This window comes from Zeus faber (genome assembly GCF_960531495.2).
Source record: "Zeus faber genome assembly, chromosome: 17".
NCBI lineage: Eukaryota > Metazoa > Chordata > Actinopteri > Zeiformes > Zeidae > Zeus > Zeus faber.
Window position 1 is genome coordinate 13330260 of NC_137204.1, and position 19089 is coordinate 13349348.

General features: G+C 44.7%; 2 protein-coding genes across 2 annotated transcripts in view; one reads left to right on the plus strand and one right to left on the minus strand.

Annotated features, from left to right (window-relative positions):
• Positions 1–5275: 5275 nt before the first annotated feature.
• On the minus strand, positions 5276–7097 carry LOC307242916 (zinc finger and SCAN domain-containing protein 32-like). Its single transcript, XM_080017542.1, has 3 exons — positions 6602–7097; positions 5480–5816; positions 5276–5369 (listed from the first exon to the last, which is right to left on the minus strand). Coding segments are annotated over exons 1-3 (723 nt in total). The 5' UTR covers positions 6986–7097; the 3' UTR covers positions 5276–5367.
• Positions 7098–15888: 8791 nt separating this feature from the next.
• Positions 15889–19089, plus strand: part of col27a1a (collagen, type XXVII, alpha 1a) — a gene marked incomplete at its 5' end in the record, with an annotated part of 61891 nt that continues 58690 nt past the window's right edge. Inside the window, one exon of the mRNA XM_080018203.1 lies at positions 15889–15941. Within this exon, the coding sequence (XP_079874329.1) occupies positions 15889–15941 (53 nt within the window). The remainder of the gene's footprint in view (positions 15942–19089) is intronic.

Genomic DNA, 19089 nt, shown 5'->3' on the forward strand with positions numbered 1-19089 from the left:
CACACACACACATTTTTAAGCGCTGCGTCTATGTATTTTCTTGTCAGGCGTCACAAAAGACGACGAAGAGCCCGATACCGCGTAAAGGCGTGTATCTGTGTACCTTTTCCCATCGTTTTTTTTTTTTTTTTTTTTTTTTAATGGGCAGATTTTACGCAATCCGCGATCGCGTGAAGCGCTTTTGATGTTTATGCGCGGGAATGAAAACAGATGAGAGAGTCAACAGCCCGGGCTTTGGGGAGAGGAAGGAGTTAAAAGGCTCACCTTTCATCTCTAGTTAAATGAAGCCTTTTGATGGATGTTTTTGGGTGAAACGAGTCTCAGTCGGGCCTTAGTGCGTGCCCTTCATAAGGCCGGGCCCGGGACCCACACAGGCCCGCTGTTCCACCGGGAGGCACACACCAGGAATTCTCAAAAGTCCATCTGTCTCTTTCCCCCCTCGACCTGTTTGGATTTCTGCAGGAAGTTGAGCGAACGAATATAGGTGTGACTGTACTATGATATTAATGAGTTTTGTAGAAAGGGCCCATTCAAAATAGGGCCCGAGGAAGGAGAGAGAGAGAGCGAGAGCGAGTGAGAGAGAGAGAGAGAGAGAGAGAGAGAGAGAGAGAGAGAGAGAGAGCGAGAGAGAAACAGAAACAGAAACAGAGCCCGACGGAATTCGGCCGGACCTGCGTTCTGCCCTGCCCTAAAGAGAAGGAATCAAATCAAACTTTATAGCGCGTATCTTTCATTTCATGTGCGACCAGACACATTGGAACGGGGACGAAGGCACCGGTGCCAACTTTATTTTTTTTTATAGTCGAAATAAGATTTTCTACCGTAACCGGAAACGACGACCATGAATAGAGAAGAAACAACACAGATGCATTCAGAACAGTACGAATAGGAAATAGACACTAAACATAGTGCCCCGCGGCATTTTTACAGACTCTGGCTTTAGGCAAGCCTGTCATTAAGGTTTGGGTTTTACTGGGACAAGTGTGGTGGTTTGGGCCCGGAGGCTTCTTGCGTCCCAGAGACGAGGCAGCATGGGACTGGATTCATGTTGGGAAATGACAGTGGCCTCCGCCTGCTCGCTGGCACCAAAAGTACACAGCTGGGGACGGCTAAGCATTAGGTTGGGGAACGTATATATATAAACTTAATTATTGTATATGCTTAAAGAAAAATATAGCATGCCCCCTGCTAACTACTAATTTTCCCCGTCTCTTGACCAACAGACATTCAGTAACAAGCCCCCTCCGTGTAATAAGAGGATTAATAAATTGTTAGATGGATGTTTCGTCGTCGTCCAAATGTCATCCGTCTCCACCTAGAGTCCCATGATTCAACGAAAAAATGATTTTCTGCATCAGGTCGTTCTACCCAATACGAGTGAATCCTTATATGACAGGCGTGACAATATCCTCATTTAACCTCCACTGATGAACGTGCACGGACCCAGTCACCCTGAATACCGCAGCCTGCATTGTCAGAATAACACCACCAGAGGTTGCATTGTTCCCGCTCAGAGCTGTTGCCCACAGCCATCATACCAGCAAGAGCCCCCTGCTGTGCGATTAATATGATCAAACAGCGATACAATTGTACCTTCCTGCAAATCTGTCGCAAAAAACATGAGCACACAATCTTGTCTTCTCCTGGCACTTCATCGCTGATACTTGGATCCCTCAAAAAGGATTCCGATTGCGACTTCCCTTCCTTTTCTTTTCGTTCCATCTTCTTTTCTTTTCAAGGGTTTTGGGGGTTTTGTGGACGGCCGGTTAACTCATTCACCAAAACTCTCTTCATTTATCATTGTGCCAAGAGATAAACGTAAACGGAGAAATTTGCGCCCCGTGCTAAGACCCACGTGGAAGAGAGGAACGGCAGGAATGAATGGTATGAGTCGAAGGTCGTCGAGAAAAGGCGGAAGAGGAGCAACGCGAGAAGGAGGAGAGGAAAGGGAAATGAGAGAGAGGGAGCGACGGAGGACGAAAGAGAATGAGGGCTTGAGATACCCGTGGACGACAGTCCTCTAGAGGGGGGAAACAGAAAGCACCAGAGAGGAAATGCCGTCCCTCTCCCCTCCTCGACACCTCGGAGGAGCCGACCATGAATTCGGCTTTTGTGATGTAACGGCTATTGACCCTTGGCGGGGCCCAGAAGCAAAAAAAAAAAAAGAGAGTTTGTTTTTGTTTTTCAGTGTTGACCTGAACACGGAGGGAGCCCCAAGTGTTTCCTCCAGGACTACATCAGCCTGACTGTCACTGGGAATGGCCCTGGACTGGACCGGGCCTGTCCCTGCCTGCGTGTTGCCCGCCCTCCGAAATAACACATAGAGGCGGCATTAATGTGAGCGCTGTCAATAAAGCTAGTCAGTGGTCGTGTGTTGCCAGGGGCTCAGGCCAGATACAGTAGGACACCAGTCCAATATACTGTACGTGCACTGCTGTTTTGAATTATATACGCTGCCGGCATGAAAATAAAATCGAGCGGTAGTGTTACATGAAAAAAAATGACATAGTGCGTCGACATTCTGATCAACAGTAAGGAAGTCATCAAATTTCTTATGCTGACTGGACGACTAAGTTCAATGAATAAAGACGATGGGGGAGGAGATGGGACAACTGTGGTTCAGAAAACGCGGTCATTTCATATAAAGGTGGATAAAAACACATGTTGAAACACAGGGTTATTCATGCTGTGTTGTAATTATTATCTTATCAATGATATCAATGATAATGCACTATTTACATTCAGTGTATTGCATAAATGTGTACAGCACTGTACAGTACAACCCTATATCTGTGCCATTCCAGTCTTCTGTCTTGTTCGGCACCCTGAAACTGTGTGATGAAAGATACCATATAAATACTCATTGGAATTATTATTATAATTATTATTTATGCTAAAAAACAATTCATAAATAATAATTCATAATAATAATTATAATAACCGTTGTTAATATTCATAATCATAGTCATAATGAATTGTTATAATAATAATAATAATAATAATAATAATAATAATAATAATAATAATAATAATAATAGTTGAATGAAGGATATAGGATATTTACTGTCTGAAACAGACATCAACATTTCTAAAAAAGTGGTATTGAAAAGCACTCTTAAGCCCCAAGTACAATGTTATATTTGTACATACAGTTATCGTTCTTGCAGTCAGTTAAGACATTCTATATGTATGTAGGAGGTGGGCGGAGGTGGGAGTTAAAAGCAGTGGTGCTCCTCTACATCCCAGTCGAGGCTGCACGTCTTCGAGGTCGCTCTGCAGCATCATTAGTTTATATGAGCTCACAGAGTCGGCCTGCTGTGCATTTCACTGGCAACATGAAAAGCCTGCCGCCTTTTTACAACAAATCTGAAAAACACCAAAAGCATTTTTGTGATTAAAGAAAAACAACAACCGAGTTAATTTAGACAATGAAACTTAATTGATGAACTTAAATGACTGAAAAGGGAAAGAAATGACGCAAGAAAGGACGCTCTCCCTATCCTGCGATAAGAATAGGAGCTTGAGGAAAAGGCGCAGTAAACCTATGGGCTGAACTACACAACACAGAGATATGTGTGGGAAGAGAAAGAGAGGGTGCTTATTTGCCAGCAGGAAATAAGCAGGCGGTGCAGAAAATGTTTATGTGTTCTCTTTATCCCGCTGCCAACCCACATACAATGGTTTAGCAGCAGCAGCAGCAAGGACGAGATGTCTTACAAGGCCAAACACACTACAGGTATAAACAGGAACTCTAAATATTATCATCCCTCGTATTTATTTTGGCTGCGCTGAGGAAATTATTATGGTGTTCTGGCTGCAAAGAACAGGTCTGGAAGCATGAGTGGGATGGAGCAGGATACCTCGCGCTGGGAGGAGAGGACAAGGGGATGTTCAGGCCTTTTTGGAGGCTGCCTACAAACAGCTGAGTCCAGCCTGGGGAGGATTATTCACAAGGATGTAAATATGAAAATGTAAATAAAATATATTATTTTTCTGTCGGAGCACGGATGTATAACTGTTGTCCTGATCAAAATACAAGTTCAAATTGTATATTTCCATAGGGGATCCATTAGTAGCAATAAACTAAAGAAAACATTCACATCCTCCAAGTCACATTTTCAGGATTGCAGAGTAAAGAATAGACTTTGTTCGTCTACTGACTCCTCAAAGACAGCTGTTGTCATGTGTCAGGTATAACAAAAGAAACAGAAAACCAGAAAATGTCAGTTGTTAAATGTGCACTGCTTCACCTTTTCATCGCTGCTTACGATTTGAAAAATCTTGTCTGAGACTCAAAACCACAGCAAATCAGCATACTACTCATCCAAATACCTGTCACTGTGTTCACATAATGTAGTTCAGTTTTAGAGCCCAGCACTCGAAAAAAAACCATCAAGGCATCATTTCAGCCAATTTTCTCAATTTAAGGCATTTGATACTGCCAACATAATTTGGCAGATGACACGATACATTGGATTACATCAGCCTTCATCCCTTTTTTTTTAATAGAGGATTGGACTTAGTGCCATTGATATTTTATGAATTGCTTTTGATTTTTTTGTTATTAAATCCTACACTCTACTGTATTTACTAGAGATAAGAATTAGTTAGGTAATCTAATATTCTGTCCAGCGGAGACATGATCTGATCCTTATTGTTTTGACCTTGCAAGGACATAGATGACAATGACATCTACATACAGTACATCTGTTCATCTCTAGACAGGTAATGGGAAGATAAAGATCATCCTAATAAGGTGGGTTGATAATCTGACAGACATTTTCTTTTTGTATCATCCATGCCTTCCTACAGTATTTTGGACTGACCAATCACACCAAACATCCATCATTGAACCTTCTTTCCCTCGTCCAAGAGGCAGCTCAGCCTTTGGCGTGGCACTGAAATGGAGCATAAACTGAGGACTAAATGCAGTCCTACTTTACATTGTGTCCCTCCAAGCTGGTCCAAATGATATGAATGAATTATTTTATTGTTTTCAACGACTTAAAATTTGCAGCTGACTGCCATTATTTAAAAGTATTTGATTAATGGGCAGGCAATTAACATGGTATTCACTTAGTCACGGTATAACATTCACAAATCATATTTGTGAATTTTAGAAAGCACCTGTGATTATTGCAGTAAATTCACCTCACAGAATGAGAGCAAATAGAACAAACCCACACAATCCAATCATTTAGAAATTTCTACACTGAGTGTGGAGCAGAATTTACACATGGTCAGTGAAAATAAATTAGCACACAAATTTCAACAATTCCAATAATCAAAGAAACATTTATTTCAACAACTGGCTGGCGGTGTGTGGTCATTGGAGACAAGCAAGCACCCAATTCCGCGGATGTTTTTTTCTGTGGGAAACAGAGATGGTTAAAAAATATTAAAAGCCTTGATGATAAAAGCTGAGGTACATGGGGTCTGTAAGGAAAAACAATTAAAGCAAAAGTCGGACAATTCTTACAGCTGAACTCCGCCTCATAAATTAGCTGATGGATTTTAAGCTTCGTTAGAGCCTTCTTCTGTCCGTCCAGCTTTTGGAGGGCTGGAAGCAGGCTTTGGAAGAACAGCAAGTCTGGATCAGGTGAGGCAGCGGGGCCCACTTGGCTGCCTTGGCTGACCAGCTCCACCAGGGCCTCGGTCTGCTGCTGCATAGCCAGCAGCTGCTGTTGGTGGATGGCGGCCTGGCTCTCCTGCACCTCAACCAGGCGGCGAAGGGCCGGCCGCAGTGGTGATCCACCGCGTCCTCCCGGTTGACCGTCCACCGTGCCCCTCATCTGGCGACACGTCTCTGAGGACAGCTGCGAAGGACAAGGAGACAGGAGGTGGTTGGTAGTCTTTGCCGAGGATTTTTTCCAGAACCAAACAGAATCAACGTCAAGTCTTTCAGTTTTAACACATGATACAAGTACGTAAGGGTGGTCGATTCCAGATTCTTTTTGAGTCCTACTCTGATTCCATGATGATTCCAGATGGAATCGATTCCGATTCCAAATGAAAATCACAAAAAACACTTTTTTTTTTTACTACATTTCCATAAAATGGTGCAAAACTTGATACAAACATGTGTTTATGAGTTAGGTCTTGTGTGTATCGAACTTTAGGTGGAAGAGAGTCGGGACTAATGATGACTGACGGAAATATGTCAGTCATCAACAGATACAGCAGTAACCTCCTGTATTTTGGTGTATCATGGTCATGGAGAACTTGGCCAAATATTTTTGTGTTTGTCACCTAATAAATGTCTAACGCCTGCTGTATCATTGTATGCCAGTAATCAATAATAATTAATAAGGCATTAATAAAGTAATAAGGAGAGTTTGAGTAAAGCAAAGGTTGTATTGAGCTGGTAGTTACTGGACATATCCGCCATCTGAAGACTCGGGTTGAGATAATACGTTTATCTGACCCATAACAAGCGTATGTAGCCACATTCTGATGCAGAAGAAAGTAGTTAATTGAGTGAGTTTAAGAGTAATTTACTTGCATTTAAGCCTATCTATACCAATCTGTGTTTGTTTGCACTGGGCATTGGAACGCGTCGCTCGCAACCGCTTGTGACTCGGATATCACTACATACACGTACATCATTCGCAATGGCGTCCATCGTGGAGGGCTCCTCTTGGTTGTAGTCGGGCTCGGAGTCCAACACGTCCCCTTCGGCGGGACAAAACGACGGCCGGTCTCCGAGCACCCTGTCCAGTTCCTCGTAAAAGGGGAAGCTTATCTTGTCCCTGCCGTTCTTGCCGTTCGAGTCCTTGGCTTTTCTGAAAATGTTTTTCAGGTGTTTTATTTTACGTTGGCACTGCTGCCATGACCGACAGTACCCGGTCCCCTCCAGCCGCTTTGAAATCTCCTCATAAATCGCCCGGTTGCGGTACGAGTCCTCCAGTTTCCGTTGTACCGACTCTTCGGCCCAAATGGATATGAGACAGTGCGTTTCCTGTGTACTCCATCCACGAGAATCCATTTCGCTCGTTGTTATGGCTTCTTCTTGTTGTTGTTGTTTCCTACTCCCAATGTGACGCCGTCGGCGCGCGATGAGCACGCACTTCCGCTCTCGCCGTGACGTCAGTAGAGGGGGGGGGGCGGTCCTCCGACGTGGCCCGCGACAGGTTCGCGTGGACGCCGCAATGTGGTCGGCGATCGGATCTCAATGCGTCCTGGGTGCGTTCGCACCCGCACTTAGCGCTGCCCGCTTGCGGTCGCACCACCCAAGACACATTTCAGTGCCCGGGGTTCGATTCCTCTGGCTTGATGCATTCCCCCGGTGGGCGGTGGAGTAGAATCCCAACGCCAAGCGGCCAAGTGGCGGATAAAAGACGGGGACGACGGGGAGCTTGTAGTGCGTCGACTCCATTAGCTTTTGCGTCTCCTTCCTGGAGGTAGTGTGTGCAGACTGTATGCAATTCCAGTGCAGGTGGGGTCGTCATATGACACCGTTGGCCGTTTGATTTGTTCAAAGCAGGAAATGTTATAATGAAAAAAATGTTTTATTTCAAAATATGGCACACAACTACCAAATTGTGTTATTCACAAATAAGCCAGGCATTATTATACACCAGCAAACTGTTTAATACGCAGTCATGTTTAAAGTGTAATGTTCAATGTTTAAAACTCCAATGCATTTTTACATTCGTATTGAATTTTATGATTTCTTTGTGTTCAAATGTGTTTTCAAATCGTATTCAATGTAGGATTTATTTTTTTGCAAGTATATAAATTCATTTGTATTTTGATGTGTGCATTTAGAACACTGTTATTGATTCTAAAAATACGTTGAAGTTAACTTTTACTTGTCCAACTTCATTTTTGGATGAAATTGATCATGTCAATCGATTTATTGATCAAAGATTTCCAGCATATGAGCACCTGATTTGAATGGAAGTAAATAATAGCAAAATAGTCACTACATTAGGAAGCACTTGTGATCCTTTTCAACAAATCATTTTGACACAGTTGTCATTTATTTGTTTAATTAAAGATAGGGTTTATCAATAGATAAGCATTAAGACAACACAATGGCCGTCAAAACGAAGCAATCTGACTGCAGGAATCAGTCCAGCCATATATACAGAATGACAAGTATTTGCGGTTCCTAATTTTGCTCTTTTACATCATATAAGCCTTCCTGTTGCTTGCCAGGGGAAATGAAATGTTTATTATGTAGTCCTCGGGGCTTTTGATTGAGAGTTCTGGTGGACTTAAGCAAAGGATAAGTCTTTCCTCATTCCCCTCCGAATTTGACTTCCCCCCGTATGAGAAGGCAGGAGGCACAGGTAGGGTCACAGCAGCAGCGAAGGAGTGATGAAGGTGGTGGGAGACAGGGAAGCGGAGGGGGTTCAGGAGTTTGGCAGCACACTCAGAAAGCCCTGCCGATCTTGTGGGTTTTGGTGTATGCATTTCTCCGGACAGGACAGAGATTACCTTAAGTACATCTGCCCTCACTAAGACCTTCCGCAGACCTTGGGCAGCTCAGGAGCACTGAGTGCAGCACATAAAAAGCCTTATCATAACCTGTCCTTTGGGATTTTTTCTTCAGATTTAATGGATACAAAATCTGTTCACTCGGTTTTTTTTTTATAAGGAAAGACATAAATAAAGTTGCAGATTGAGATGGTTTAGAGAGTTTAGGTATGCACTTTAGACTAAACTGGAAACTACTTTTTTATATAATGCCGCACCCATTCATGCAGCTTAGAAGGAATCAAATGTTGGTTTGGTTTTTGAATCAGAGGACTTGTAGTCCTCCTGTCTCGACATAAATTAGTGCTGCCACTTGAGCTTAAAAGCAGTTAAACAGACTCATCCATGAGATGGATTTTAAGCCTGATTTAAAACTCCCATTATAATGTTATCAAGGAAAAAAAAAAAAGGTATGGCCCTACCGGTGGCGGTGGCAGTAGCAAAAGTTATCTGATTGGTGTGGATCTACCCCAGGGTCATATGGCTTCATGGCTCCTTTCTGTAGGAAAATCCTCCAATTTCCTGCAGTCACTATGGCCATAATCAGTAGGATAATATCCCATTATCAGAACCAGCTGAGGCTGATTCCCATGCAGAGCCACCGGCTTGGAATGGTTTTGGTTTACAAAACAGTGGGACAAGCACATCAGACTTTTGTTGTGTACAATGTGTATCCATGTGCGTAAATCCTCACTGCGTACGCCAATTAAGTAAGCAAAGTAAGTAAAACCCAGCAATTTCCACGACCCTATACGCAGAAATGACATACAGTAATATAATATAGAGTTAACTCCGGGTTCCCTATGCCGCTAATGTTGATCCTCTTGCACCTGTCGTACTTAAAGACACCTTCAAAGGCTCAAAAACAGCCCAGGTGGAGAAGAGAAATGATGATCCCATGTGAGCACGGCCTGAAGCGGGTGCAGTGGAGTTTGTATGTATGTGGGAGGTGGGGGCAGTATGTGGAGAGGTACGTGTGTGTAGTTGTGTTGCATGAAGTAAATGTGAAGTAGAAGTGAGGTCAGAGGAGTAAATCAGTAACCATTAGTGAAAAGGTATGTGTGAGCGTCGGTTTGAAGGGGTGTGGTGTAACTCCTGTGGAACTCTGACGGCTTAAATGTGTAAAAATGATCTTTCCGTTGCCTTTCTATGTCCCTGCCAAGCACTGAGCCACCTATCGCCCACACCACTGCTGACATCCGAGACAAAAATGACATGGCCATAAACCCCTCCAAACATTAATGCTATGTGTCTCGTGTAATTTCATCACTTTGTTTATGATAGAGGAGGGTAACATTTCCTTTTTGTTAAAAAAATGTTTGTATTTTCGTTCAATTTGCCTTGTTTCATGGCCATTGGTGGTGAGGTGGAATTCCTGGTGTAGGGTCCCCTGGTGTGGGAGCCCCCCCAGGTTGGAACTCCTTATGTTGGAGCCCCTGGTGTTGGAACTCTTGGCCTAGAAGCCCCTGGTGTGGGAGCCGCTGGGGTTGGAGCCCAATATTGGAACACCTGGCCAAGAAGCCTCTGCTGTTGGAATTCCTGGTGTTGGAACTCCTGACCTAGAAGCCCCTGGTGTTGGAGCCCTGGTGTAGGACCCTCTGGTGTAGGAACATCTGGTGTTGAACTCCTGATGTAGGAACCTCTGGTGTGAGAGTCTCTTGTGTTGGAACCCCTGGTGTTGGAACTCATCATGTAGAAGCCCCTGGTATTGGAACTCACGGTGTTGTAACTCCTGGCCTAGAAGCCCCTTGTGTTGTAGCCCTGGTGTAGGAGCTCCTGGTGTTGGAACTTCTGGTGCTGGAACTCCTGGTGTTAGTATTCCCTGCTGTTGTAGTCCTCGTGTAGGATCCTATAGTGCATGAGCTCCTGGTGTGGGAACCTCTGGTGTAGGAACCTCTGGTGTAGGAACCTCTTGTGCAGGAGCTCCTGGTGTAGGAACCTCTGGTGTAGGAACCTCTGGTGTAGGAACCTCTTGTGCAAGGAGCTCCTGGTGTAGGAACCTCTTGTGCAGGAGCTCCTAGTGTAGGAAACTTGTGTTCGAACTCCTGATGTAGGAACCTCTGGTGTAGGAACCTCTGCTGCATGAGCTCCTGGTGTAGGAACCTCTGGTGACGGAACCTTTGGTTTAGGAGCTCCTGGTGATGGAACCTCTGGTGCAGTAGCTCCTGGTGTAGGAAACTGGTGTTGGAACTCCTGGTGTAGGATCCCCTGGTGTTCAAAACCCTGGTGTAGGAGCCGGTTCCATGGGGGGAGTGGATACAACATTATAATGACCAAGCCAAATATTTGTGTAGTCCATATTCTGGGAGCATAATGAATTCCTTTTATAAAAGGCATCATGGGAATCTGGACAGTCATTTTATGCCAGAGAGAAGGCAGGTTTCTCTGGGCCCTGCTGCTTCCACTTAGGCTAACATGGTCTCTGGTGGCCTCATCCAAATTCAATACACATTCTTGTGTCCCAGATGAAAATGAATTATGGCTTTGTTTAGCAGGTGACAGCGCCTTAGAAATTAAATTAGGTTTTAATTCAAGCGATGAATCACACTAAGATAAAAGTGAATCATGCCGCCATTTAAATTGTTCATTTTAATTGGTTTCGATTTTTTTTGGAGGCTTCTGTATTACAGAATATATATCTCCAGCCCCATGTTTATAGAGGGCAGGGCTTGCTTGGCACAAATTCTCAGCAAATACCCCAGCTAGTCCTCTCTCTCTCTCCCTCTCTCTCTCTCTCTCTCTCTCTCTCTCTCTCTCTCTCTCTCTCTCTCTCTCTCCTCCTCAATCTGTCTTTCACTCTCTTAGAAACACACACACACACACACACACACACACACACACACACACACACACACACACACTCACCTACAGTATGTGCTGCATGCCTACACACTGAGATATATACAGTACGTCCTCTACGTCTATTCTCATACAGGTGTCAACTCACTTCACTTTGTCGGCTATCTCTTGTGGTGCCAAGTTCAGTCTGTGTCAATGCTGCCCCTGGCTGGCAAAACCCGTGGAGAAAATAAAAAGGGGGGAAATGTACAGTGGAGAAATATTTCACCCAGGGCCACTGTGCTCCACTTTTACACCCCCTTTGCCACGGTCAGATATTTTCCTTTTTCATGCTGGCTAATCGAGCAATCTGTGGAAAGAATGGCATTCCTCCAAGATGCATATGTCAACATAATCCTTCGCACACGTGACTGTGTGCATTTTTTTTAGACGTTGTGTATTTTATAGAGATTGCGAATCAAGTTCGATAGCATATCCCTGTTCTGTTTCACCAACATTTGATCTCAATCTTCAAATTGAGGACGTGATCAAATCCACCCGTTCAACGGGGGAAAAAATGCTGTCGCAGTAAAAATCTAAACATATATTTATATGTCATAAACTCAATATAAATGCTAAACAAGGCATACATTTCACACATAACGACTGCTATGCTGTTGGTTGTTGACAAATGTAATCTACAATAGTCAGCTCAGACGGTCTGTACTAAAAGAGCATGCCTCCTCCAACTAGTTATTCTGGTGTTATTATAAAAACACAACATGGTAATTATGGTCATGGCACTGGATTTATAGTGGCTGTCTGCTCTAGTATGGCAGTACTAAACATACTTGTGGTCGAGGAATGACAGAGAGTGAGAGAAAAGGGAGAGTTAGGGGATGATAAGGAAAAAGAGGGGTGCTGACAGACGGAGAGGATTATAACGACAAAGGTGAGCAGCATAAGGCAGTTAAGAACAGAACTAAATATGGAGAGAAGAGAGTTCCGCTGGAGAACGCGTGAATACACAAGAGACAGAAAGACACATTCAATATGAGGACTGGAGAGTGACACCGAAAGTAGGATGGAGATGGAAAACAGGATCTTGTTTGAGAACGCTGTTGCATCCTGGTGCATCACCAAACCAGACCCCAACAGGAAAAAGACAGAACCAGCAAACAGGAACGTAAATAGCTGGTTTTGAGGCACCTGCAGAGGAAAAAAAAAAACGTGCGCCCACGCCCACGCACGCGCACACGCACGCACGTGCACACACACGCACGCACAAACGCGCACACACACACACACACACACACACACACACACACACACACACACACACACACACACACACAAATACAAAAACACATGCACACAAATACATACCCACACTTAGTAAGGGAGTAACTCTCCTTGCATGAAGAGTTCACTTGTTTCCAGTTGAGAGACAGTACTGTCTGCTTCAGCGCAGCCACCTCCTCAACCTTCACCCAACATGGAAACACACCAGCACAGACGTGTCTGTGTTTTACAAGCTATTTATTTGTTGTATGACTTTGGATTACTTGATTTCAAAACGTGCTGAAAAGGTCACTTTTTCCGGTGTGTGTGTGTGTGTGTGTGTGTGTGTGTGTGTGTGTGCCACACTGTCCCTTTTTCCGGTGTGTGTGTGTGTGTGTGTGTGTGTGTGTGTGTGTGTTTGTGTGTGTTTGTGTGTCTGTGTGTGTGTGGGTGTGTGCATACGTGTGTGTGTGTGTGGGTGTGTGTGGGTGTGCGCGCGTGTATATGTGTGCGCGTGTGCGCGCGTGTGTGTGTGCGTGTGAACCATACCAACATTTATTTTATTATTTAGTTTGGCGATTTGTTTATTTGTATATTTGTTTGCTTGAACATTTGCCATTCAAGTGCAATTGCCTCTATTAGTGGCATTTATGTAGGTACAGCATACCGAGCTTACCGTAAACATTGATAGCTAAGCCACTTGTGTTGCTGTTACTATAGTGCCGTGCATCAAAGAACAGTCTTGTGTCCTCACTAGGCCCAGGCTGCAATTTGGGCTCGAGGCGTGGTCCGGCACCCGTTGGGCTGCGTCCGCCCTGCGCACCCGTAATGACCCCTTCCCTATGGGGAACGTTTGATCTGGGCTGCCTCTGTGCCTTGGCGGGGCCTATTTCTGGAGCGTGGAGGGGATAAAGGGAGCTTTCAGTCCTGGTGCCAATGACCATAATTAAGCAGCTTTAAGGGGTGGCAGTGAGCGCGCTAGCAAGCTTAGGGTTTGTAATTTGGAAGCAAGGGGCAGAGACACTGCGGCTCATTGGAAGTACGTGGGAGGGTCGGGTGGCACCCAGCATTGAAACACAGGGGACAGAGTGTGTGAAAGAGACTGTAAAGAGGATGTTAATGACTTAGATCCATTAGCACCCACCTAAGGGTCAGACTGACCAACAGCCTTAGGCCCAGAGTGGAGAGGTCACACAGGCACAGGATGCCCCACCCTCCTCTCTGTGCTGAAGCCCTAGGCCACTGGTCAGTCCCTCCCAAAAGTGGGCTAATAGTCCAAGTTATTAACATTCTCTTTATATCCTCTAAACATCTCAGCCAGTCATTTGTCCACTTACAGCATTTTCACGTTGGTAAATATAGAGGCAGCTATAAAGCCTGTGCCTGAACTAGGTGTTTATTTTATCATTGACTTTAAATGTCGTGCATTCATCGCAGGTAATTTAGTTGTAAAGATTCAAGTCGCGATGTCGGATAGTAATTTCCCTAAATTATAGTAAAAAGTTTATTAATAACAATCACTGTGTACCTGTATGTTTAATTAAATAAAGACCACTGTATAAACAGAAGTTTTTCATACCTGCCCTCTTGCAAAACTATTAGTCGCCTAAATTAGGAAACCATGCAATTCTTTATTCATGAACCAATTTCAATTTGCATGGTAGTATATGACTTAAAGAAAGTTTTAAAGCGTACGGGTAACTCCAGTTTCTAAGAGTTTCTAAAGAAAAATCTAACTTCAAACCCATCACCTGCCCAGTGTACACGATTAATGGAAGCTCAAACAGATGTCCGATTTAACTTATTGGCACCAGCGTCCGTGTGGAGGCCTTTGGTAGGGCCGGTCCACAACAGAGCCGCGACCCCTGTTGAGGTTAACGGCCCTCGGTCCAGGTGTGGCTCTCTCTGCACACGAGGGACTGCCCCCATTAACACTTATTGACGGAAATTGCTCATACTAATGTTGACATTGATGGTCCACATTAGAGAATGTAATTGATCTGCATGAAGGAAAGTGGGAGAGAGTGAGAGAGCGGGTGAGAGAGACAGGTATCTTTAAATCTTTGATGTGAAGCTTTGACTCATAAATAATCCAAACATTTTACAATATATACATTTTATGGTCCCTGTTTAGGAATACTACTGTGTTTCAATGTGTTTTAAGAGAGGACATGCATATATCCAGATAATCTGGCGCCCCTCTCTGAAAATCCCACAAATGACATGTGTATGGGTATGATGGGCTGGTCTCCATAAAGACTGCACTCGGATCTCTTACTGTATTCACACCAAACTCCTTGAAACACCCGACAACCTTTACGGTAACGCCATGCAGTTCAGACCTCTAGGACGTCCCCTCAAACAAATGGCTGCAAGTGTTTTTCATTACTTCCACTCTCCCAGTGATTTCCCAACATTTTCCATGTCAAGAGTCCTCAATTTGATACACATTGGACCACAGACCTTTTGATATTTTGATAAGATGAAGTCTCTCTGGGAGCTCCGATCTGAGATATATATATTTTTTTATCGCTTGATATGATTTTGTCCAAACCTCCACGCCTGTCCACGCTGTAGTCACAGAGACCTGTGAACCTGTGATCAAGTTGATTGTACACTCTCTCATGTCTTGCAAATGAAATCACGGTGACGTTCAACTTTCAACCATTTCGCTGGGGACCCCCCTGGAACCTCTTGATGGGCCCCCCTGGGGATCCCAGCAAAGGCATCCTCCAGAGGAACCCCACGATGAAAAGCCTGTAGTCGAAACGCATCCCTTGTCAGACAATCGCTGTGCAGAAGATGCCCACCATATGCCATGCCATTCCCAGTGTGGGCCGGTGCTGTGGTCAGCGGCTCCGTGTGGCCTCACCCCCCCGGAGGAGGCGTGCAGTTGCTCGGCGTAACCGCTGGGTCTGTAACCCGACACCTGGCTCTGCGGCGCGTCTGCCGTCGCTTACCCGCAGAAAAGGCTATTTAAAAAGGAAAGGGATGAGTTGCGCGCCCCTGACTCCGTAAAAGAAACCCGACTTTTCCCTCCCCTTCCCGACTGCAACGTCCCTCACTCCGGATCGGCATCAATGAATGGAACGCAGGGGAATATCACAAGACAGCCACTCGGGAAAAACGTTCTGTCAAGCCGTCCTGCGGAGCGACCCGGGGGTTGACGACGGGATCGATAGGCAGATCAATATGAGATTCCATTGGAAGTCCATCTCCAGCTCCTCGGGTGTGTAAAGGCGGCGGACGGCGCCTTCTCTCTCTCTCCCCCCCCGCTTCCCCTCTTTCCAAGGAGTCACGCTGTGATTAACGGACCAGGTTTTTGACTGCCAGGACAAATGAATACAAATGAATTTAGCGACCCGAAGGAGAGATTGCAGAACCTCTCGTCTCGACACAAAGTAAGTCCGCCAGGCTGCTCTCCTCCGCTTTGGTGCTTTCTGTCGGATGGCCAGGTCACCGACATTAAGGATGAGCTTGACACATTTTATCATTCAGTGGAGGTAAAAAAAAACAGTTGTAGGAGCCTCGTTGTTATTGTTATTACCCTTTGTGTTGGTCTTAGCCCCCCGTGCGCTCACCTGTGCGCCACCGATTTGCCATTACGCACGGAGCGCAAGCGGTTAGAGTGGCTGCGATGGTTCGGCAGCCCAGCAACACTGCAAATATTGGACATTTTAAAATAATAAAGCTGTGCATAAATACATACAGTATATCCATGTCCGAGGATTGCCATGCCTTGTTTGGTTTTAATGCATGGCGATGGATCTGCTGCTCCGTGAGAGTCGCAACGTACCCATCTGTGCGCACTGGAGCCCACTGCATGTGACAGCTTTGTTGTTGTGTAAATGATCTTATCAACGACTTGAAATAGCTTTAATACGTTAACAATGCACCTTTTCACAAGTCAAATCTCGACAACTAATCTCTTTGTTGTAGAGATTTACAGCGACCGCAGGGCTACACGGGCTCCCGTGCGCGCTTTAGACCTTTTTTAGTTTCTACCAGATTAAAAAAAGAAAGAAATTAAATCCACTCTACAATAACAGGAATTAAGTTTGAGTCGGGGCGTGTGCAAGCCTATTCTCACCCCCAGATGATATTCTATTAGGATTACTACGCGCTCACTACACGCCTCAGTGGGCTTCTGTTCCCCGTGTTTAGCCAACGTCTCAATGAATGAATGGACCAGTCAAGGAGGAGGAGGAGGGGAGAGAAAAAGAAAAAAAAAGGAAGAAGTCCAAAGAATTTCCGGAGATACAGTGTGACCTCAAGAGCACCGATTATTTACTTTGCCCAGTCCTTATGTTTGTTATGTACGGGTTGGTTTTTTTTTAAATATACAGTTATGGAAAGTGTTCGGGCTGCAATCATTACACGAACACCTGAGTTTAACAACACCGTGTGTGGCCTACACTCTTACAAAACACATGAGGTGCCCAAGAAAGCACAACACTGGTGATATTATGTAGATGCACCATGGAATAAACCATGCTTCACTTTAAAACCACACGGTGTCGCCCACCATGTCTCTCAAAAATCTGCTGATCACGCGCGCACCCTGGGGGCTGGCCGATTATCGATACGATATCAGTGTCGTGATATGAGACCCGATTTGTGATTTCGCCTGTCTTTAAGGCTGCGTTATAGTACAATGATGTCGTTTTTCTCGCGTTTGTAGACTGTTCTATCCGTGCGAATCGATGCTTGGTCATCATATCCACATTACAGCCATCCCCAAATTAATTCGTAAAAAAAACAACCCAATTTTGTGATATTATATTTTTGTCAACATCACGCAGCCCCTACTCTACTCTCTCATTTTGGCTTCATTCGTTCTCTATATGTTTCCATACTATATGTTTCCATGATCATTCGAATTAATATTTGTGTGCGCGCGTGCATGCGTGTGTCTGTGAGTGTGCTTGCGTGTGCGTGCGTATTCAAACGTCATTGCGTTTTGGGAAATAGTTTTGGATAACATCATTTGGCCTAGTCAGTTAATAAAAAAAGAAAATCATATATACAGTACAGGCTATTAATCATAGTTCTCAATTCCTGTGTTTAATGCCTGTGCCCCTAATTGTTTGCACACTAGCGCTCAGAGACAGACCTCCAACTATTTTCGAATCAAGAAATTCCAATACAATAATCATAGTAAAACAATACAGGAAAATACCTCATTGACAGTATAGAGTGGGAAGGAGTTCCAGACTAAATAAAGTTTGATTGACACCATTGCAAATTGAGGCAGATGGCACGTTAGTTCAGGAGAGTACCTAACAAGAGAAACAAAAAAAACAAACAAAAAAACCCCAAAACATTTTTCATTTGTATAATGTGTAAGAGTCCAATCTTCTCTGAGGTGTTGTCAGCGACCATCTGCGTCCATGCAGGAATTCATTTAGAAAGGATGGAGGTAGAGATGTGACTTAAAACACGAGTGCATCACCGCAGCCTATGCAGGACTGAGATGCCTCATGTAAACACAGAACACAATGTAGTTCCCGTCACATTACTCTTAATTGATGAGTTATGAGGGGGTTTCCTGGGGCCTGTGTTTTTGTCCACTCAGCTCAGCTGGGGAGTCGTGTCACCGTCTGGTGTTTTAATGTGAAAACCCACAACAGACAGGGACGCTGTGTCTGTGTCAGTACCGCTCTCCGCAGCAGACACTGGCTCCCGGCCACCTCGTCTGTACTTCACACACATCCCTCCGACCGCATCTGAGATCAGAACCATAACCTGTCACAAATACCTTCCGAGGTACCTGGAAAACGCGTAAAACGGCGACGGAGCGCTTTTCAAAAGCGTGACGTGCCAAGAAAAACATGCTCGTCTCCCAGTCTCGGTCGAATTTGCAAAGAATTCACACAGAAGGCAAACAGACAGAGTGACAGACTGGTTGCTCTCCAACACAAAAATTCTCTGCTTTCATGACAGTGGAACTCTGCCCAACTGATAAGATACAGAGCAGCTGGCTGACACACACACACACACACACACAAACAGAAACACATACACACATAAAAATATCTCAAATATGTCCTGCTCCGACAGAATTGTCGAGAAAAATATATTTATAGTCTGTTTTAGCTTGGGAATGTGTATTCTGTGTGTGTTTGTGCCCGTCCATGTGTGATTGTATGTGTAGAATTTGGCAATATATTTCCCACCCCCACCTGTCTGCCTGTGTTTCCTCCACTCACAGCTGTTAAATACATTTCCTCCCCCAGTGTGCACTATATACAGTATGTGTGTGTCTGGATGATGTCCAATGATACACCATGGCACACCCGCCTGTCACCACATCTAGGTCCCCCACTGAGCTCAGGTTCAGTTGCCAATCAAGTGGTTGGCTCTTTCTCACACCTGGCAGCAGTGAGACTAGTGAGAGAGGCCATTTGAGTGTGGAGTGTGTGTGTTTGTGTGTGTCTGTGTGTGGGTGGGGGTGTGTGTATCTTTGCGGGCACAGATGTTCTTTCGTGGTGGGAGTGGGGTTGAGACAAAGTAGTAATCATAATTAATTCTTACAAGCCATAAGCTGGA